Source organism: Mastigoproctus giganteus, chromosome 2 (genome assembly GCF_048544385.1).
Source record: "Mastigoproctus giganteus isolate SK-2022 chromosome 2, ASM4854438v1, whole genome shotgun sequence".
Lineage (NCBI taxonomy): Eukaryota > Metazoa > Arthropoda > Arachnida > Uropygi > Thelyphonidae > Mastigoproctus > Mastigoproctus giganteus.
In genome coordinates this window covers 94,608,372-94,632,305 of record NC_143576.1, presented here as the reverse complement: position 1 = coordinate 94,632,305, position 23,934 = coordinate 94,608,372, and the positions used below count along the sequence as shown (strand labels likewise).

Sequence of the window (23,934 nt, the reverse complement as noted above, 5' to 3'; positions counted from 1 at the left end):
AACAAGAGCTTGCTATTGAGGGAGATGATGATCAAGATACTATAGATGAAGAACCGATGAAGTCACTGACAACAAAAGGACTTAGTGAAGCTTTTGAACACTTCGAAAAAATGTGTGATTATTTCCGGGAGAACGACCCTGACATGGAACGAAGTGCCAAGGTAATAAGAAATTTGAAGAAAGAAATGAATCCCTACATGATGTTGTACAATGAGAGGAAGAGGGCCAAAGCACAACCCAAAATTGACACATTTTTCAGTCCAAAGATACGAAAACTCGAGAGCACAGGGCCATCGAATTAATAAATTCATGATTTTCCTTAGTTAATTACCTCATAATTATGTGTATATAATGTAGAATATTTTATATGTACAAAATTTTGAATATTAAATATTTTTAATCGACATTGGTGCATATTTTCACTACCATTTATTATTGATTAGAAAATATCCTATGGAATAGACCGCAACTCACAAATACATATGTTACCTTATGGGAATATGGCGCTCGCTTAGCGCGGATTCACTTAGCGCTCTGTTTTCCCGGAACGAACTATCAGCGTCAAGCGGGGGTCACCTGTATTATCTTTTAAGGGCACAAAAGGTGATATCGTTGTACATGTTGGCACTAATGACATTAAGTGTAGGAGATCTGTGGATTTACTAAGCAAGCACAGGTCAATGCTGAAAAAAAGTTGCGAGTTAGAGTTAAATTTGAAAATGTCTGCAATCCTGCCCAGACACAATAGGAGGGAGTATATGATGAGAGCCTTGTCAATCAATTCGGCCCTGGAGAGATTATGCAGGGCGCATAACAGGAGAGTTGCTTCTACAGGGATGGGATACACTTAAATAGAAAGGGTGCAAGAATATTTGCTGATGCTATCGAGACAATGTTATCGGAAAGCTGCTAGCTTGGGGGGGGGAGGATTCACTCAATTAATAGATTAACAGTAGCCGCAAACAGAGGTGGAAATGATTCTTGCATTGCTTCTATTGGAATGAGCAGCAGCCCAGAAAACCAGTTGCTGGGGATTTCAGGAACTGCTGGGGGTCATGAAACAAGTAAATACATGGGCTGTGTTAGAGTAACTAAGAGTAAGAACAGGTGCATGTATACTTGCATGTACACCAATGCTAGGAGTATAGTAAATAAATTTGATGAATTTGAAGTGCTGGTTAAGACATCCAAGGCAGATATTGTTGGGATATCAGAGATGTGGTGCTACTCAGATATAAGGGATGCAGAATTGGAATTTAGGGAATACAATGTGTACAGAAAGGATAGGAAGGGAGGAGGGGGGGTTATGCTGTTAGTTAAGAAACACAAAATCTATAGAAGTGCATCCAGTTGACACAGATGGACAGTGCAATGTTGAGTCAGTTTGGTGTGACCTAAGCACTGGGAAAGCAGTGCTTATGTCACACCAAAGTGCATACATTCACACATGAGGAGTTATTCGAGTCGGAGAGGGCTAGATGTTTATCAAACTGTAACAGGGTTAAAGGATTTTGCAATAATTGAGAGCAAAGTGGAAGAGAAATTGTTGAAGCTAAACATGAGAAAGGCACCTGGGGTAGATGGGATCTATTCAGTTATATTAAAGGAGGTAAGTAAACCGTTAGTCATAATTATGAGAGTATCCTTGGACTCGGGGGAAGTCCCCATAGACCGGAGATGTGCAAATGTATCTCCAATTCACAAAGGAGGATCAAAGGGTGACACGAGTAATTACAGACCTCTTAGTTTGATTTCTGTTACAGGGAAAACAATAGAGTCACTGGTTAAAGAAGCATTGCAGGATCATCTAGACAAGACAGCAGTAATAATTCAGACACAGCATGGGTTTGTCAAGGGGAAGTCTTGTCTGACTAACTTGATTGGATACTATGATGTGGTCACAAAGGAACTGGATGCAAAAAATAATTTTGATATCATATACTTGGATTTCAGGAAAGCTTTTGATACTGTTATACATGGAAGAATACTGTACAAATTGGAGCAGTATGGCATTAAGGGCAAGTTGCTACAATGGATAAAAAGGATTGTTGAGTTGGAGAAGACAGCGAGTGGTAATTAGTGGGTACTGCTCTACGACTAATGTTATTAGTGGTGTCCCCCAGGGTTTGGTGTTGGCCCACTGTTGTTTTATATATTTATCAATGATATTGATGAAGGTATATCAAGCTTAATGTCAAAGTTTGCATATGATACAAAGGCTGGCAGGGTTGTTAATAACAATAATGACAGTATGCTGCTGCAAGAGGATCTGGAAAAGTTGCGTAGATGGGCTGAGAAGTGGCAACTGAAGTTTAACATTGACAAATGCAAAGTACTGCATATGGGCAATAACCCCAGATTAATGTGCCAACTATGTGGTGTTACACTCAGGGTAGTGGAGAATGAAAGAGATGTGGGGGTAATTGTGCAGTCAGATAGGGTAATTGTGCAGTCTGAGCAGTTCAGACAGGTTGCCAGAGTAGGTCATGGGGTCTTGTCAATGATATACAGCAATTTTGCAAGCAGGGATAAGGTGATTATACCCTTGTATAAAGCAATGGTCAGGCCACACCTTGAGTACTGTGTATGGGTCTGGAAGCCTGATTTTAAGGATGTAGAGTTGCTAGAATGAGTACAGAGAAGGGCAACAAGACTGGTGAAGGGAACAAAGGGGCTCTTATGAAGAAAGGCTTAAGTTTTGCAAATTATAGCTTCTGGAGACTAGGCACTTGCGAGGCAATCTGATTGAGGTGCATAAGGAATTGAATGGATTGAGCCGGCTCAATGCTGATGGGATTCTTCCTCTTGTTCAGATCAAAAACCTAGGGGCATAGGTTTGAACTGAGGAAAGACAGTTGTAGAACAGATGTGTAGAAGTTTGCCTTTAACCAGCGGGTAGTTGATTGGTAGAACAAACTTCCATCTGTTGTTGTGGAAGTTGATAGCTTAAATAAATTCAAGGCAGAACTAGACAAACATTTGGAATGAATGGATCAGCGAAATGGGAAGGTTTTTTTTTTGACTGATGCTATATATGCTTGCTTTCTTGCATCATGTGCCTCTAATAAAATTTGCTTTGTCAAAAAATTATTTTTTCGATAATCCGTGTTTTAATTTTCCTGTTCTACTCACCACGATTAGCCTGGATAATAGGAGTTTACTCTAAATTAAATATCTTGTGCATAAAAAATAACAAATGAGCTTTACCCAGTTCACTTAGTTGTAATTATTCGGTGTAAGACAGTGTTTTAAAATAAATGTTTTGCATTTATTCAACATGTTATATTTCAATATACTTTTAACTTATTTCATTTTTTCATAATTGTATGAACATTATTTTAGTTTGTCAAATTTTTTCTGATTTTCAATTATCTCTTGTAGAGTAAGCATCAAAAACACCAAGCCTTTGAAGCAGAGCTTGCTGCTAATGCTGATCGTATTCAGAGTGTACTAGCCATGGGTCAGAACCTCATTGATAAACACCAGTGTGCTGGGTCCGAAGAAGCAGTGCAAGCACGATTAGTCTCCATTGCTGATCAATGGGAATACCTTACCCAAAAAACATATGAGAAAAGTATGAAGTTGAAGGAAGTAAATAAACAACGCACGTTTAATGCTGCAGTCAAAGATATTGATTTTTGGCTTGGAGAGGTTAGTGTTTTTCAGCTTTAGTTTCACCTGAAATTTCCTTTTTGTACGTTAGTTTATAAACTTGTAATTTATAAAGTGCTGTTAACAGCAGAAGACAGAAATCTTTTTCATGGAATAACTTACTTTCTCACTGAACAACATTACCCAAAATTATAATGTGGAAGTCCCAGCAACTAATGCAAAAGTTATGGTGTTCAAGGGCAGAGAATTGATGAGGAGTAAAAATGGTATTAATGACTGTATCACTGAACGAGTCAATTCCTTTAAATACCAAACTAAAATAATTATAAATTATTTTAGTTTGGTATTTAAAGGAATTGACTTGTTCAATTATTGAGTTAAAGTAGAATGTTGTATCAATCCTATGAGGAGGAGTTGGCTATGTATCTTAAAATCACAACTTGGGTGATTCCAAGTCTATTAATAAAATATTTATTTCCTAGGTGTATTACTTGAAAGGAAAAAAAAATATAATTTAACATTAGAGACAAAAATTCTGAATATGTAGAATGTGTTACCACTAAAATTATATGTGGATAGAATTTTAATTTAAGTACAAGCAATAATGAAACCAAAATGAGGTTGCTGAAAAAGTTATGGATAATAAAAAATTGTAAAAAAAATTAGGGAATTGAAGAGTTCCTATCTAGCTATCGAACAAATTGAAACCTAGAAAGGGCAAAAGCTATGATATGTAATGGTATTTCATTGAGTGAGCCATTGCTACTAAAATTAAAAAATAGGCAAAATAAATATAGTAAAGTATAAAAAAAAATAGTTCTTTTCTTATCTTCATTTAACCTAATAGTGTGGCAAGTGGAATGATAAGAATTAGATTATCTGTGAAAAAAAAAGAATACCTATTTTAATTTTTATTCCCATCCCAATTTCAGAAGAAGAAAAAAGAGTGATTTCAAGTAAAATGTTTGGTAAAATCTATCTATGGTGGTGGGGAAGGATGAAACCTGAAAAAAAAATGTGAAAAATAATATTAAAATAAAATTCTAAAAAAATAAGCCAAAAGTAAAAAAAAAAAAAAAAAATGTCTGAACTGACTGGGGTAATAAACCATTATAATTCTAAATCTACTTTATGCAGTATCAATTCAGTATCAATAAAAAACCAATGAAATATAAAAATCATGTATCATCAGGTTGTCACATCATTCCTATCAATTATCTACATATAGGTCATGAATATGAGACAGTAACAACTGCACTTTGTCACCATTGTATTACAAAAAAAATGGAGACCATCTGTGGTTTGATTGAGTCTCACGAGATTCACTTAAAACTCAATTAAGAAATCAATACTGAAAACAATGACCAGTAATTGAAACTATACTCATAAGTTCAAAAAACAGTTTGAGAATTTTTGTGCTCTAATCTCAAAGTTTGTGTTTGAATTTCACCTACCAGTATCGTTTGACTTGACTACTTTGAACAAAACCAAACAAAGTTCACCCATAGTAGGAGGGCGCTGACTCCCTTTAAAAATTACACCTGTGAGTTACAGGCTCCGAAAAAGCGATAAGTGTTTGCCTTTTTATTTACATAATTGTTATTTTATATTGTACTTAATACGTAGTCTTATAGTTATAGTTACGCTGGTTATTTTTATTTTAATTTAGATAAAAAGTTTTTGTGGATTACTACTTAATATACATAAAACCGTTATTTCATTCGAATCTTGCAGCCATTGTTTTTGTATATAGTGGTAGGGAATTCAAATTTTTAATTGAGGTAGCTAGGTAGCTCTAACGCATAATTATATAGAATAATATGCTTCACTGGTTCTATTAGATAGCGTAGTATTGACATTTAATTAATTTAATTTTTTTTTTTTTTTTTTTTATGAAAACCCCAAACACGAAAGGTATCAAAACCTATAGTACTTAGTACCGTACATGGGTTGAAGGAGAAGTATGGGGGGAGGGGAATGCCGGAAACTTTGCTCTAGAGACTAAACATGGGTTTCACCACTTCAAGCCTCCAATAAGCAAAGTGGTATTTCACCGGTTGATGAAAGTAATCTATATTATTTTAAAATATCATGCCCAAACTAGAGCAGCAAAGCAACGGGCAGTAAAAAGTGGCAGGAGTGCTGTGACTCAAGCGAGAACTGAGGGGGGCGATTCTCCAACGCATCACAGCCTAAAAAAATGTGCAACTTGTGAAACGTTTGCCGAACTCTCTGGAATGGAACATGATATTGCCATGGGGGATGTCTTTGTGTGTGCACGATGTAAGGAGTGTAAGGAAATCAGCCGACAACTCAGCGTTGTTATGGGCCTATATGAGAGTTTGAAGGACAGGGTGGATGCCCTCGAAAGATCTAAATTGAGGGGCCCATCAAGCTCTCAGCTACCCACATCAACACAAGAGCTTGCACTTGGTCATCACGCAACACAGCGGCAACCCCCAAGGCAGAATGCGCTGGTCCCACAAGAACTAGTAGTTGTCGGTGACTCTGTTGTCAGGGAAACGGGTAACATGCTTTGTAAAAAGGATAGGTGGAACAGGACCAGGGTATGTCTGCCGGGGCAAAGGTTGATGACGTTGTAGAGTGGATATCATCTTTTAAGGGCACAAAAGGTGATATAATTGTACACGTTGGCACTAATGATATTAAGAGTAGGAGACCAGCAGAATTACTTAACAAGTACAGGTCACTGTTGAACAAAAGCCGAGAATTAGGGGGTTGAATTTGAAAGTGTCTGCAATTCTGCCCAGACACGATAGGAGGGAGTATATGATGAGAGCCTTGTCGATCAATTCGGCCCTGGAAAGATTGTGCAAGGCTCAAGGGGTAGAATTTTTTTCAACCTGGACTGTACTTGTTAACAGGAGAGACTGCTTCTACAGGGATGGGATACACTTAAATAGAAAGGGTGCAAGAATATTTGCGGATGCTATCGAGGCAGTGTTAGGTGGGTTGGAAAACTGATAGCTTGGGGGGATACAAGGACTAATAGTTTAACAGTAGCCATAGGCAGAGATGAAGGTAATCCTTGCACAACTTTTATTAGAATAAGTAGCGACCTGGAGCGAGGGGTGTTGGGAGTTTCAGGGACGGATGGCAGTCATCCTGAAATAGGTGGGTATATGGGATGTGTTAGGTAACTAGGAATAGGAGCATGTATGCTTGCATGTATACCAATGCTAGAAGTATAGTAAATAAATTTGATGAATTTGAAGTGTTGGTCAAGACATCAAAGGCGGATATTGTTGGGATAGCAGAGACGTGGTGTCACACAGATATAAGGAATGCAGAACTGGAATTTGGTGAGTACAATGTGTACAGAAAGGATAGACAGGATAGAAAAGGAGGAGGTGTTATGCTGTTACTTAAGAAAAGCATAAAATCAAAAGAAGTGCACCCAGTTGATATAGATGAACAGTGCACTGTTGAGTCAGTTTGGTGTGACATAAGCACTGCAAAAGCAAAAATAAGAGTAGGAGTGTGTTATAGGCCTAATGACTTGAATGAGTACAAGAACAATTATACAGAGAAATAGAGTGGGCCAGTAAATCGGAATGTCTTATAATGAGGGATTTTAACTTCCCAGATATTGACTGGAACTTGTGGGTTGGTCACTCACACACTAGTCAGACTTTTGTGGATTTATTGGATGATTGTTTTCTGCAGCAGCATGTTCGAGAGGCAACCACAGAGAGTAATACTCTTGATCTAGTTATCAGCAGTGATCATTCGTGTATTAAGAATTTTCAGATAAAGGAACCACTAGGTGGCAGTGATCACAGTGTACTGATGTGGGATTTACTTAAAGATATAATTACCATCATGGGTAAAGGAAAGGGTTTTTGCTTCCATAAGGGTGAGTACAGTGGTCTCAGCAAGTTTTTAAATAATGTACAGTGGGATAAACTGACGATGTTACCAACAGTAAATTCTAAGTGGGAAGCATTCAAGGAATTAATCGTGGATGCTACTAAAAGTTTCATACCTATTAAGAAATATTGTTCAAGGTTTAGGCCTAAATGGTTATCAAATGAACTAATGAGACTCGTGACAGAGAAGAAAAATGCATGGGATGCATATAAATTATCAAGTGACTCAGAAGCCTATGGCAGATATAAGCTAGTCTGTAATCAGGTCACAAAGGAGGTTAGGCAGGCGAAGGCAGATTACGAGAAATCCTTGGCAAAAGATGCTAAGAAAAACAGCAAGGATTTCTTTACTTATATAAACTCTAAAAGGAAGGGATGAATCTGATTGGTCCACTTGACATCAATGGTTCGACTGTTGATGATCCTGCTCAGATAGCAAACAAACTGAATGAGTATTTTGTATCTACATTCACACATGAGGAATTATTAAGGTTTGAAAATGGCAGAAGGTTATCAAATTGTAGCAGGATACTTAATGATTTTGTAATAACTGAGAGCAAAGTGGAGGAGAAATCGTTGAAGTTAAACATAAGAAAAGCACCTGGGGTGGATGGGATCTATCCAGTTATATTAAAGGAGGCGGCAAAGCAACTAAGCAAACCCTTAGCCATAATTATGAGAGCATCCTTGGATCAGGGGAGGTTCCCACGGACTGGAGATGTGCAAATGTATCCCCAATTCACAAGGGGGATCGAAAGGTGACATGAGTAATTACAGACCAGTTAGTTTAACTTCTGTTCCGGGTAAAATAATGGAGTCACTGGTTAAAGATGCATTGCAGGATCATCTAGACAAGACTGCAGCATTAATTCAGACACAGCATGGGTTTGTTAAGGGAAAGTCTTGTCTGACAAATTTGATAGGATATTATGATGTGGTTACAAAGGAACTGAATGCAAAAAATAATTTTGATATTAGAATTAGCATTAGTAGAGGCATTTGATGCAAGAAAGCAAGCTTATGCAGCATCAGCCAAAAAAAAAAAAAAAACTCACTTCCACTTCACCCCTCTGTTCGTTCAAAATACCTGTCCAGCTGAGCCTTAAACTTATTTAGGCTATCAACCTCCACCACAAGGGATGGGAGTCTGTTCCACCAACCAACCACCCGCTGGCTAAAGGCAAATTTCCGCACGTCTATCCTACATCTGTCTTTCCTCAATTTGAATTTATGCCCTCTCAGGTGATTTTTCTGAGCTAGAGGAAGAATCCCATCAGCATTGAGCATGCTTAAACCATTCAAGGCTTTATACACCACTATCAGATCACCTCGCTGGTGCCTAGTCTCCAGACACTGTAATTTGCAAAACTTAAGCCTTTCTTCGTAAGAGCACCCCTTTGTTCCATTCACTAATCTTGTTGCCCTTCTCTGTACTCGTTCCAGCAGCTCTACATCCTTCTTGAAATGAGGCCTCCAGACCTGTATACAGTACTCTAGGTGTGGCCTGACCATTGCCTTATACAATGGAATAATCACCTCCTTATCCCTGCTGGAAAAATTCCTGTATATCATTGACAATACTCCATGAGCTACTCTTGCAGCCCGTCTGCACTGCTCAGAGAACTTCATATCTGCCTGCACAACCACCCCCAAGTCCCTTTCATTCTCTACCACTGTCAGTGTAGTACCACAGAGTTGATACGTTGCTCTGGGGTTGCTGTTTCCCATGTGTAGTACTTTACATTTGTCAATGTTAAACTTCATTTGCCACCTCTCAGCCCATCTGCTCAACCTTTCCGGATCCTGTTGCAGCAGCATAGTGTCAGTAGTGTTCTTGACAACCCTGCCAACCTTTGTATCATCTGCAAACTTGGACATTAAGCTTGATATACCATCATCAATATCATTTATAAATACAGAAAACAATAATGGACCCAACACTGAGCCCTGAGGGACTCCACTAATAACATTAGTCCACGATGAGCAGTGTCCATTAATTACCACTCTCTGTCTTCTCCCCCTCAACCACCCCTTTATCCATAGCAGCAATTTGCCTCCAATGTCACACTGCTCCAATTTGTGTAGCAGTCTTCCATGTGCAATAGTATCAAAAGCCTTTCTAAGATCCAAGTATATAATATCAAAGTTATTCCCTGCATCCAGTTCTTTTGTGACTGCATCATAGTATCCAATCAAGTTGGTCAGGCAAGACTTCCCCTTAACAAAACCATGCTGTGTCTGAGCTATAACTGAAGTCTTGTCTAAATGATCCTGCAGTGCTTCTTTAACCAGTGACTCCATTAATTTTCCTGGAACAGAAGTTAAGCTCACAGGTCTATAATTACTTGTGTCAGCCTTTGATCCTCCTTTGTGAATTGGGGTCACATTTGCACATTTCCAGTCTATGGGTACCTCCCCTGAGTCCAAGGAAGCTCTCATAATTATGGCTAAGGGTTTGCTTACTTCCTTTGCTGCCTCCTTTAATATAACTGGATAGATCCCATCCACCCCGGGTGCCTTTCTTGTGTTTATCTTCAACAGTTTCTCCTCCACTTTACTCCCAGTTATTTCAAGATTCTCTAGCTTACTGCTAGAGTTGAATACACCTCTGGCATTCCCCTTGCTGAATAACTCCTCATGTGTGAATGTCGATGCAAAATATTCATTTAGTTTGTTAGCTACCTGAGCAGGATCATCAACAGTTGACCCATCAATATCAAGTGGACCAATCTGATTCATCCCCTTCCTTCTAGAGTTTACATAAGTAAAGAACTCTTTGCTGTTTTTCTTTGCTTCCCTTGCCAAGGATTTCTCGTAATCTGCCTTCGCCTGCCTAACCTCCTTTGTAACTTGGTTGCATATCAACTTGTATCTATCATAGGCTTCTGTGTCATGTGTTAATTTGTAAGTATCCCATGCATTTTTCTTCTCTGCCATATGCCTCATTAGTTCATCTGACATCCATTTTGGCCTAAACCTTGAACAATATTTCTTAGTTGGTATGTAAAGCCTAGTAGCTTCCAAGATAAGTTCTTTGAATGCTTCCCATTTTGAATTTGCTGTTGGTAACATCATCAGTTGGTCCCACTGTATAGAATTTAAATACTGTCTCAGTCCATCGTAGTTGCCCTTACGGAAGCAATAACCCTTCCCTTTACCCCTAATGGTAGTTACCTCTTTGATTAAATCCCACTTCAGCACACTGTGATCACTGCCACCTAGTGGTTCATTTATCTGCAGATTCTTAATGCATGAAGAATCACTGCTGATAATCAAATCAAGAGTATTACTCCCTCTAGTTGCCTCCCGAACATGCTGATGTAGAAAACAATCATCCAATAAATCCACAAAAGCCCTGCTAGTGTGTGAGTAACCAGCCCCCAAATACCAGTCAATATCTGGGAAATTAAAATCTCCCATTATAAGACTCTCTGATTTACTGGCCCACTCTATTTCCCTGTATAGTTCCTTATTATACTCATCAGAGTCATTAGGCCTATAGCACACTCCTACTCTCAATTTTGATCTCCCAATGCTTATGTCACACCAAACTGACTCAACACTGCACTGTCCAGCGATGTCGACTGGCTTCACTTCCTTGGTTTTTATGTGTTTCTTAACTAATAGCATAACCCCTCCCCCCTTCCTATCCTGTCTATCCTTTCTGTAGACGTTGTACTCCCCAAATTGCAGTTCTGCATCCCTTATATCTGTGTGACACCACGTCTCTGATATCCCAACAATATCTGCCTTTGATGTTTTGAGCAATACTTCAAATTCATCAAATTTATTTACTAAACTCCTAGCATTGGTGTACACGCAGGTATACCTGCACCTGTTTCTATTCTTAGCTACCCTAACACAACCCATGTGTTTACTTGTACCGCAATGGCTCCCAGCAGTCTCTGAAATACCATGCATCTTGTTTTTCAGGCTTCTGCTCATTCTAATAGAAGCAGTGCAAGAATCTCTTTCACCTCTGCCAGTGGCTACTGTCAATCTATTGGTCTTTGTCTCCCCCCAAGCTAGTAGTTTTCCGACCCACCTAACACTGCCTCGATAGCATCAGCAAATATTCTTGCACCCTTTCTATTTAAGTGTATCCCATCCCTGTAGAAGCAATCTCTCCTGTTAACAAGTACAGTCCAGGCTGAAAAAATTCTACCCCTTGAGCCTTGCACAATCTTTCCAGGGCCGAATTGATCGACAAAGCTCTCATCATATACTCCCTCCTGTCGTGTCTGGGCAGAATTGCAGACACTTTCAAATTCAACCCTAATTCTCGGCTTTTGTTCCACAGTGACCTGTACTTGTTAAGTAATTCTGCCGGTCTCCTACTCTTAATATTATTAGTGCCAACGTGTACAACTATATCACCTTTTGTGCCCTTAAAAGATGATATTCGCTCTACAACGTCATCAACCTTTGCCCCTGGCAGACATACCCTGGTCCTGTTCCACCTATCTTTTTTACAAAGCATGTTCCCCGTTTCCCTGACAATAGAGTCACCAACAACTACTAGTTCCTTCGGGACCAGCGCATTCTGCCTTGGGGGTTGTCTCTGTGTCACACGATGCCCAAGTGCAAGCTCTGGCTTTGATGTGGGCAGCTGAGAGCTTGATGGGCCCCTCAATTTAGTTTCTTCGAGGGCATCCACCCTGTCCTTCAAGCTCTCATATAGGCCCACAAGAACACCGAGTTGTTGCCTGATATCGATACACTCCTTGCATCGCGCACACACAAAGACATCCCCCTTGGCAGTATCATGTCCCGTACCCGATTGCTCTGCAAACATCAAGCAAACAGTGCATTTTATAAGGCTGTGAGTCAGAGGACAACTGCCCCCCCTTAGTTCTGCTCTGAGCCACAGCACTTCCATTAGCTTGAGCCTTTTGCTTTGCTGCTCTGGCCTGAGTCATGATTCTATTAATTTATTATAATTAATTATGTTATGTTATTAATTATGTTAAATATAATTAATTATATTACGTTTGTAATCTAAGTCGTTATATGTATTTATTTAAACGTACAATTTAACTGCTAACGAAATTCAACTAACGCTATCTAGTACGGTATATAACTATCGTATCACAAAGGCGGGAAAAATTACGAACGGTAGCGGAGTTGAAACACGTGGAAACCTTTACCGATACTTTTATGTAATTACAAGGCCGAGTAAAGAATAAATACACCAAATTAATCAGAAAATCACAAAATAATGTTATACTACTAAATTTAAATTGAAAGTTTTAGAAAAACAATAATTTCAAATCAATAAATAAGAAAAATCCACTTAGCGGCTTTGAACACGACCGTCTCTAGTAGCCTCGTCAGCAGACTGAATATATTTGGATTTCAGGAAAGCTTTTGACACTGTTGCGCACGAAAGACTATTGTACAAATTGAAGCAGAATGGCATTAAGGGTAAGTTGCTACAAGGGATAAAAGGATGGTTAAGTGGGAGAAGACAGAGGGTGGTAATCAATGGGTGCTGCTCTTCGTGGACTAAGGTTATTAGTGGAGTCCCACAGGGTTCGGTGTTGGGTCTACTGTTGTTTTGTATATTTATCAATGATATTGATGATGGTATAATAGGCTTAATGTCGAAGTTTGCAGATGATACAAAGGTTGGCAGGGTTGTTAATGACAGTAATGGCAGTGTGCTACTGCAACAGGATCTAGATAATTTGGGCAGATGGGCTAAGAAGTGGCAACTGCAGTTTAACCTTGACAAATGCAAAGTACTGCATATGGGTAGAAGTAACCCCAGAGAAACGTACTTTAATTTGTACTTAAAATTGGTACTACACTTAAGGTGGTAGAAAATGAAAAAGACCTGGGAGTAATTGTGCAGGCAGATATGAAGTTTTCTGAGCAATGCAGACAGGCTGCCAGGGCAGGTCATGGGGTTTTGTCAATGATATATAGGAATTTTGCTATCAGGGAAAAGGAGGTGATTATCCCTCTGTATAAGGCAATGGTCAGGCCACGCCTGAAGTACTGCGTACAGGTCTAGAGGCCTCATTTTAGGAAGGATGTAGATTTACTTGAGTGTGTACAGAGAAGGGCAACAAGATTGGTGAGGGGAATGAAGGGATCCTCTTACCAAGAGAGGCTTAAGTTCTGCAAATTGCAGTGGCTGGAGACTAGGCACCTGCGCGGTGATCTGATTGAGGTGTATAAGGCCTTGAATGGGTTGAGCACGCTGAATTCTAATGGGATCCTTCCATTTGTTCAGATTATGAACTTAAGGGGGCATAAATTCAAATTGAAGAAAGACAGATGTAGAATAGATGTGCGGAAATTTGCCTTTAGCCATCGGGTGGTTAATTGCTGGAACAAACTTCCATCTGTCGTTGTGGAAGTTGATAGGTTGAATAAATTTAAGGAGGAACTGGACAGGCATTTGGAGGGAATGGTGTGATTTTTTTTTTTGGCTGATGCTGCATAAGCTCATACACATGCTTTCTTGCCTCACATGCCACTACTACTACTAAAAGTAAAACAGAAAAAGAAAGAAAATGCCAAAAACCAGTGAAATGGTTTGTTTCTTTGTAGATTTAGTGTTTCCAAAACATGGAGCAAATGGAAGAAAACTTTTCAGAAGTGAAATTCCAGAACCCTAGCAAGATGACGTCTCCTTAACTGGCAAAAATTGTCACAAACTGAAATAAAATTTAAAGAGAGTAAATTGAATAGAATGAAGGTTGCTTAATGAAGAATAAGTGAATACCTGAAAAAGAATAGAAGAGAAATTTGGTTGGCGATTCCCCATCTTTTGAAGGGGAAGCTACAATACACTCCAGCAGGTGAAGGTCAAAAATGGTGTTCCAATAACCTCTTGACCCTGCGGAGTTGAGTGTCACTAGCTTTAGCACAATGGAACCAGTAAGCAGATCCTGTCCTGACCGGTGAAACTCTGAGAAAACAAAATACAAAATGTGCAAATAGAATATAAATATTCAAGGACAGTGCCTCTAGAATAAAATATTTGACTATTTCAAACTTAAAATAGTGCCGACCGGGCTAGCCGGGTGGGTAAAGTGCCTGCCTGGCAACCCAAAGGTCGCGGGTTCGATTCCTGCCTCGGGCTTGGATCAAAGTACTGCAAAAACTTTGGGAGGTGCATTATGGCCACAGAAGCCTATGCACCAACAACTACCAAAAAAAAAAAAAAAAAACCTTAAAATAGTAAAGGTTACCCCATAATTACAAAGTATGAATATCCTAAAAATGAAATTAATTTGGAGAAGAAGGAACTTAGGAATATACAGGGTCATCCACAAGTATGGAAATAGGTTTGTATATAACAACACTATTTTAAATATATATTTTAATTAATTCTAGCACAATAGGAATGGCACACACAAATTTAAAAAAACAATTTTTACCACATCTGTTCAATATGGCCACCATTTTAGTCTTTACAAAATTGTAGTCTTTTGCAAAATTTTAAAATAGTAAAATGAAGTTTACCCATACAGAAAAAGAATACAGAAAAAGAAATAAAAATGCCAAAAATCAGTGAGATGATATGTTTATTCATAGGTTTAGGGTTTTCAGAAATGAAAAACAAAAAATTGGTAAAAGCTGTCAGAAACTGAAGTAAAATTTAGAAAGTAAATTGAATAAAATGGAGGTTGCCTAATGAAGGATAAATGAAAATGCCCGAAAAAGAATAGAAGAGTAATTTGGCTGTCTATCCCCTATCTTTTCACGGGGAGGCTAAAAGGCACTTCAGTGAGTGAAGGTCAAATGTAGTGATTTGATAACCCATAGACTGAGAAGAGTCTGATTTGTGCTGCTCTAGTCCAACTATGCAGCCAACAAGCGGACACGGTCCTGACTGGTGAAATGCTCAACGTAACGAAAAAATGAAATAGAAAATGCACAAACAGAATATGTATATTTATATAAATGTTTTTTTTTTTTTCATGCATTTTCTGTTTCAATTTTTCAAGGCTTCAAGTGGACTGTCTCTGTTTATTGGTTGTTAGTGTTGGAGCTAGAGTAACTTAATTCTGACTCTTTTGGGTTGAGAGGTTATTGAAACACTGCATTTCTCCTTCACTTGGTGCAGTGCCATTATTATTATTAGCCATATGGTGCAAGGAAGCCTGAGGCTTATGCTGCACTAGCCAAAAAAAAAAAAAAAGAAAAAAGAAAAAAAGTAGCTTCTCCTTGAAAAGATGGATCATTGGTGGCTGAATCTTCTGTTCTTTTTTGGCAACCTTCATTTTATTCATTCAACTCTCTCTCTAAATTTTATTTTATTTGTAACAGCTTTTGTCACTTAGAGAGACATTGTTTTACTGGAGTGTTTGGAGTTTTCACTTCTGGGAAACCCTAAACCTGATGAAAAAAAAAAAAAAAAAAAAGCATACTGTTTATATAGTTTTTGCCATTTTTCCATTCCTTTCTTGTTGTTCTCTTTCTGTATGGACAGTCTTTATTTTACTGTTTTAAAATTTTTCTGCAACAGTATTAGAACCTATATTACTTAGTACCTTGCTTGGGTTGGAGGTTGAGAACACAAAAAAAAAAGTTGATATTGAACTTCAACTTCTGTAGACTGTAATTTTCAGGATATACGTATGAAGGAAGGTTGTTCTAGAAAATGGCAGTTGAATGAATAAATGAGGAAGATGAAAAGTTGGTTCTGTGAGTTTGAAGTTGGACAGTAAATGGATGTTGGCTGGTAGCTGCACATGTTCGGACTGTTTTGAAAGAGAGCGGGAATTATAGAAGCCAATTCAGAAGAACAGTGCTCATGGAAATATCTGTAGAAAGGCATGCAGCAGAAACAGTACGTCTATGAGACAGTGAGTGGAGAGACTCTGTAATAGTATTCAACATATAGGGCAAGGAAGCCACAAGCTTTTGCTGCCCTGGCAAAAAACAAAAAACAAGCAAATAAAATACAACTTATGTACTTCCTTCCACACACAGTTAACTGTCCAGTTGATAGTAACTATCCAACTGATGATTGCATGGTCAATGATGATTGCATGACAGAGGTTCCTGTTAGAGATGAGTCATTAATTAACCTACTGCCCTCTTCTGAATGGAATTTAGAAGCCTGAGAGAGGTTTTGGGGGCACCGCCCCAGATGTGGGAACAATATTCCATGGTAGGGAGGATTTGCAATTTGTACAGAGTGAACAGCTGCTTGGAAGAAAAATAATGCCGAAAGCAAAAGAGAAAAGAGAAAGTTTTTTAGATGTAGAGGAAGCAATATTTGTAATGTGCTTGTGCCAAGAGGGATTAGAAGTCAGGGTAATAACCAAAAGAGATATATCACCAAAGTTAAGCATAGGAGCAGAAGAATCCTTTTTGCGAGATATAAGACAAGACTGAGTTTTAGAAGGATTGAAATCAACTAAGTTGTCTTTGCCCCACTGGAGAATTACCTGAAGATCTGCATTTAAGAAATTGGTAGTAGATTTTCGAGAAGTTGAAGCTGATTGGGCAGGGCAAGGTTTTTCATAATGGAAAGTGGAATGCAATGTGCTATCATTGGCAAAACTATGGATAGGATTTCCAGTCAATGAAAGAAGTTCATTAATATACAAGAGGAAAAGAGTGGGGAAAAGAACTGAACCTTGGGGGACACTGGCATTAGTGGAGAAGTTAGAAGACAGAGAGCCATCTACCATCACCCTCAGTGAGCGATCAGAGAGAAAACTGGATAATCAATTACAAAAAACAGTTGGCAAACCATAAGATGTTTAGAAGACCTTTATGCCAAACACGATCGAAAGCCTTTGATATGTCAAGAGCAACTACTTGTGTTTCACCAAACCTTTCCATTGAATTAGTCCATAAATGGGTAACATAAGCCAGAATATCACCAGTGGATCGACACTGACTGAATCCATACTGGCGATCGTTGATCAGACGGAAGGTTTCTAGGTAGTTTAAGAGTTGGCGGTTAATTGATTTCTCCATTACTTTAGAAAGAGTAGAAGTAATTGCAATGGGACGATAATTGGATGGGAGGGATTTGTCACCCTTTTTAGGAACTGACTGGATATGAGCAAATTTCCAAGCAGAAGGAAAAACACCTTTGGAATAAGAAAGTGAAAAAAGGCGGCAAAGAATAGGAGTAAGTTCAGGTGCACAGGTTTTGAGAACAAGTGGGGAAATAACATCGGGACCTGGAGCTTTCTTAGCATCAAGATTCGTAAAAATCCTTTAGACATCCTTTTGATGGAAGACCACAGGAGGCATTGAATGTAGCATGTTGGGAATGGTAGGAGGTGTTTTACCAAGATCATTAATACATGAGTTGGAAGAAAAATGGGATGTTAGCAGGTCAGCTTTATTCTTGGCTGAAGTGACAACAGAACCATCTGGTTTGGACAGAGGTGGGAGCAAAGATGGGCAAAAGTTGCGGCCAATAGCTTTGGCAAGAGACCAGAATGCTCGGCTACCATTAGGGCAAGAAGCAAGTTTTCTACTCTTAGTCTGTTCAAACTCTAGTTTGGACTGATTAATAACTGCTTTACAATTGTTGCGAGCTTTGGTGTAGGCAGAAAATGAAACTGAAGAATTAAAAACAAGCCAATTATGATATGCAACATTCTTCTCTTGAACAGCCTTAGCACATTTATTGGAAAACCAAGGTTTAGATAAAGGACGAGATTTTAAAGTGGAGTGTGGGATAAAAGATTCCATTCCTGCAAGAATAATTTCACTGACACGATCTGAGCAAACGTTGACATCAGAAGTTTTGAAACAGTAATCGGACCAAGGAAAAGAAGAAAAGAAATCTCGCAGGTCATTCCATTTTGCATTCTTGTAATGCCAAACAACATGAGGCTGGGAATAGCCATGAGATAAAGGCTACATTGGAGAAGAGACAATCGCCAAGTTTTGATCTGAAGTGCCTAAAGGACCTCTCTCTTCGATCGTGTACTTAGAAGGGTTGTTTGTGAGAAAAAGATCAAGGGTGTTGGCTGTATGATTAGGATTGTCTGGTATTCTTGTAGGTAAATGAACATTCTGCGCATGGTCATTAGTAATTGCAAAGACTCATTATCTCGACCAGCTGGGTCAGTGTGACTAGCAAACGGAAGCCAGCTGGAGTTGTGAACATTAAAACCGCCAAGGAAAATTACCTCACTGTTAGGAAAGTTGAACTGGAGAAAGTCAAGTTGCAAAGAGAGAAAGTCAAAGAGCTCCCAGTGATTAGTGGAGTTTGGAGAATGGTAGAGACAACAGATGAATTTGACACAATGAGGTAGAGAGACTTTAAGCCAGAGAATATCGAAGAGAGGAGATTCCAAATTGCCAAGACTCTGACAGGGAATATCAGAACGGACATATGCACAAGTACCACCTTTGAGGCAAAAGGAATCATACAGCGAATAATTTGGGCATCTGAGATGAGCAGTAGTTGAATTAACCGATAACTGAGATTCTGTCAGAAAAAGTACATGGGGTTTGGCAGACTGCCATTGGAAATGGACATCGCTGAGATTAGAATTGAGACCAGGTATATTCGTGAAATGAATTAGGAAGTGTTTCGGAGGTTTAGATCTTTTCCCAGATAAACTTGCTCTGTTAGTTTGAAAATTAGTTTGTTGATGTTGGCAAGAATATTTATCACATATAACTGTGTTGAGTTTGTGTGGTGAAGAAAACCGCGTGCAGTAACCACATCTGATCTATTACACCATAAGAGATAACAGTTTTGTGCTGTTTCACATCCAGTTTTATAATTGGATCTGTTTTTTTTTTTTTTTTTTAATGGTCACTTTGTCCCTATATTCCCGAATGTTCCGGGATATGTTGGAAAATGCAGCCATTCAGCACTTGAGACAGGGAAGGATTGTTGCGCCTGTTACTTCCTCACATCGTCACCAGAGAGTTGCTGCATTATTAAGAGAACATTTTGAATGGAAGAAACATTGGTAGCACTTTGGCCACCTTGCAATCCAGATTTTAAACCTGTGGTTGTGGTGAGTTATCTCAAAGTATACATTCAGGCATGATCCAAAAAATTTTGTACACCTGAAAAGGGCAATCCAATTGCTGTAATGAATGTATCCCAAGATCAGCTTTCTTTCACCACTTAAAATTTTTTTGTTACTCAAAATTGGAGGTGTTATTGGTGCAGAGTGATAATAATTTGAGCAGTTATTTGGCATGTAAAATAAGACCTCATAGTAAAACTTTTATATTTTCTAGTATTAACATGTTTATACCAAAACCTTTACATATTTTTGCATTAATTTTCTTTGTGATTACTCTGTACATTTAGACTGCTTGTATTTGTTGGTTAGATATTATATCCTTCTTTAGGATTGTTAATAATCTGAATATGGATATTATCAAATGCTTTTTTATAATGTATAAAACTAGATAAGTTTCTAAATTAAAAATCTAAAAAGTCTGCCTTTTGTTTTTTTTTTTATAAGAAGTTTGTAATGTCATACTTCTTGCATGTGACAAGTTGACTCCCAGTGGAGTTGTTTTTAAGTGTGGATGGAAGGCAAAGTACCTTTTGTCTGCATGTAAAGGCAAAAGATACTTTATGCATTTGAAAACATACCTAAAAGATCCATGACAAATATTTGTAAATTTGAATTGTAAGATTTATAAATGCTTGCACTGTCAGTTGTTAAATTTTCTGTTCAGATGGATTGTGACCCAAACAACTTTTTTCATATCAAATTCGATCCCATTTTTTATGTGCATTATAAATATCTGATTTTTTTTCACATTATTAATATTTTTATGTATTTTAATGTTACAGGTAGAGTCTTTATTGAAATCTGAAGATTCAGGGAAAGATCTGGCATCTGTCCAAAATTTGATTAAAAAGCACCAATTAGTTGAAGCAGATATCACTGCACATGAAGATCGTATTAAAGATATGAATGGCTTAGCAGACAGCCTTGTTGATTCTGGACAGTTTGATACTGCAACTATACAGGAAAGGAGAACCTCGATTAATGAGCGTTATGAAAGAGTTAAAACTTTAGCAGCTTATCGGAGAGCTCGTCTAAATGAAGCCAATACACTTCATCAGTTTTTCAGAGATATTGCCGATGAGGAATCGTGGATAAAGTGAGTTATATATTTGACATTAAATAAATAATCTTTTCTCAGTTAGCAAATGTTAATGGTAACTTGAGATAATAAGCATCCATTACAAGGAATGAGAATGCTACACTGTGTTTTGGACTAGTGTAAATTTCTGTTTAAATTTGAAAAGATAATAAACACATGTATTCAGATATACAAAGTACAGTCAAAAAGTTCCAAGATTAAATTTAAAAATATTTGAACATCAAATAAGAAAAACTTTGTTTAAAATTATGAGGGATGGGATCACTACACTGTTCTGGTCCAGTGCAAATTTTTGTTTAGAATTTGAAAAGATAACAAATTAACAACATATTCAGTTATATGAAATTCCATGACTATATTTAAAAATATGAAACATTAAAGAAGAAAAAGTTAATTTTATTTAGAATGTTTCCAGGATGAGCAGTGTACCTTGTGCCAAGATCTGTTCAGTTTGCTTTAACCTGTTTAGAGAGGTGCTTATGTTGTGCTTGTAATTTGGTTTTGAATAGATTGAAAAGAATGCAGAAGAGCAGAATTTCTATGGTTAACACTAGGTCAAATGCATATTAGACCTAGTGTTAGGGAGGGATGTTGGGATTTGGTGGGGGGTTTGGTGGGCATGTGTAGGTGATTTGAAGATGAGTACAAATTTTTTTTATTTGGAATCCCCATGTTTTTGTTGAATTTGTGGAAATTGTGTGTGTGTGTGTAAGTTCTCTTTAAATGCCATAAAGCAAGTGTCATGTCTATCAAAGGTTAATTTTTTGTCGAGCTGCACTGTGCAGTTGCAACACAGTAAACTACCATTTTCCACGATACCAAAGCTGATCTGAGACTGGAAATATTGGACTTCTGTGTCAAATTTAGTTATATGTTACAGTTGTAGGAACAGAAATCACCATCAAGGAAATTTCAAGAAAACACATAGAGGCTAATAGAAGTTCTGCACTTAGCAGAAGCACTGATCACAGTGTGCTGAAGTGGGATTTACTCAAAGAGGTAACTACCATTAGGGGTAAAGGGAAGGGTTATTGCTTCCGTAAAGGCGACTACGATGGACTGATACAGTATTTAAATTCTATACAGTGGGACCAACTGATGATGTTACCAACAGCAAATTCAAAATGGGAAGCATTCAAAGAACTTATCTTGGAAGCTACTAGGCTTTACATACCAACTAAGAAATATTGTTCAAGGTTTAGGCCAAAATGGATGTCAGATGAACTAATGAGGCATATGGCAGAGAAGAAAAATGCATGGGATACTTACAAATTAACACATGACACAGAAGCCTATGATAGATACAAGTTGATATGCAACCAAGTTACAAAGGAGGTTAGGCAGGCGAAGGCAGATTACGAGAAATCCTTGGCAAGGGATGCAAAGAAAAACAGCAAAGAGTTCTTTACTTATGTAAACTCTAGAAGGAAGGGGATGAATCAGATTGGTCCACTTGATATTGATGGGTCAAGTGTTGATGATCCTGCTCAGGTAGCTAACAAACTGAATGAATATTTTGCATCGACATTCACACATGAGGAGTTATTCAGTGAGGGGAAGGCCAGAGGTGTATTCAACTCGCAGTAAGCTACAGAATCTTGAAATAACTGGGAATAAAGTGGAGGAGAACTTGTTGAAGATAAACACAAGAAAGGCACCTGGGGTGGATGGGATCTATCCAGTTATATTAAAGGAGGCAGCAAAGGAACTAAGCAAACCCTTAGCCATAATTATGAGAGCTTCTTTGGACTCAGGGGAGGTACCCATAGACTGGAAATGTGCAAATGTGACCCCAATTCACAAAGGAGGATCAAAGGCTGACACAAGTAATTATAGACCTGTGAGCTTAACTTCTGTTACAGGAAAATTAATGGAGGCACTGGTTAAAGAAGCACTGCAGGATCATTTAGACAAGACTTCAGTTATAGCTCGGACACAGCATGGTTTTGTTAAGGGGAAGTCTTGCCTGACCAATTTGATTGGATACTATGATGCAGTCACAAAAGAACTGGATGCAGGGAATAGCTTTGATATTATATACTTGGATCGTAGAAAGGCTTTTGATACTGTTGCACATGGAAGACTGCTACACAAATTGGAGCAGTGTGACATTGGAGGCAAATTGCTGCTATGGATAAAGGGGTGGTTGAGGGGGAGAAGACAGAGAGTGGTAATCAATGGACACTGCTCATCGTGGACTAATGTTATTAGTGGAGTCCCTCAGGGCTCAGTGTTGGGTCCATTATTGTTTTCTGTATTTATAAATGATATTGATGATGGTATATCAGGCTTAATGTCCAAGTTTGCAGACAATGCAAAGGTTGGCAGGGTTGTCAAGGACACTACTGACACTATGCTGCTGCAACAGGATCTGGAAAGGTTGAGCAGATGGGCTGAGAGGTGGCAAATGAAGTTTAACGTTGACAAATGTAAAGTACTACACATGGGAAACAGCAACCCCAGAGCAACGTATCAACTCTGTGGTACTACACTGACAGTGGTAGAGAATGAAAGGGACTTGGGGGTGGTTGTGCAGGCAGATATGAAGTTCTCTGAGCAGTGCAGACGGGCTGCAAGAGTAGCTCATGGAGTATTGTCAATGATATACAGGAATTTTTCCAGCAGGGATAAGGAGGTGATTATTCCATTGTATAAGGCAATGGTCAGGCCACACCTAGAGTACTGTATACAGGTCTGGAGGCCTCATTTCAAGAAGGATGTAGAGCTGCTGGAATGAGTACAGAGAAGGGCAACAAGATTAGTGAATGGAACAAAGGGGTGCTCTTACGAAGAAAGGCTTAAGTTTTGCAAATTACAGTGTCTGGAGACTAGGCACCAGCGAGGTGATCTGATAGAGGTGTATAAAGCCTTGAATGGTTTGAGCATGCTCAATGCTGATGGGATTCTTCCTCTTGCTCAGAATAATCACCTGAGAGGGCATAAATTCAAATTGAGGAAAGACAGATGTAGGATAGACGTGCGGAAATTTGCCTTTAGCCAGCGGGTGGTTGGTTGGTGGAACAGACTTCCATCCCTTGTCATGGAGGTTGATAGCCTAAATAAGTTTAAGGCTCAGCTGGACAGGTATTTTGAACGAACAGAGGGGTGAAGTGGAAGTGGGTTTTTTTTTTTTTTTTTTTTGGCTGATGCTGCATAAGCTTGCTTTCTTGCATCAAATGCCTCTACTAATGCTAATTCTAATATGTTGTTGTTATTTGGTTTTTAGGAGCATTAGCAACTAGGCCATATTGCTCCGGGGATATGCCGGTGGTCATTCTCTGACCGTTCCGCATACTCCATATTTGGTGGTTATGGGCTCGAACCCCGGTCTAATCGAGAAGTGTGTGCTATGCAC

General features: G+C 38.5%; 1 protein-coding gene across 1 annotated transcript in view; it reads left to right on the top strand.

Moving 5' to 3' along the window:
* The window catches only part of LOC150089433 (spectrin alpha chain-like), a 579,218-nt gene that overhangs the window by 375,403 nt on the left and 179,881 nt on the right, over nt 1–23,934 (top strand). The window contains 2 exon segments of the mRNA XM_090389473.1: nt 3,382–3,651; nt 20,263–20,576. Of these exon segments, the coding sequence (XP_090245599.1) occupies nt 3,382–3,651; nt 20,263–20,576 (584 nt within the window).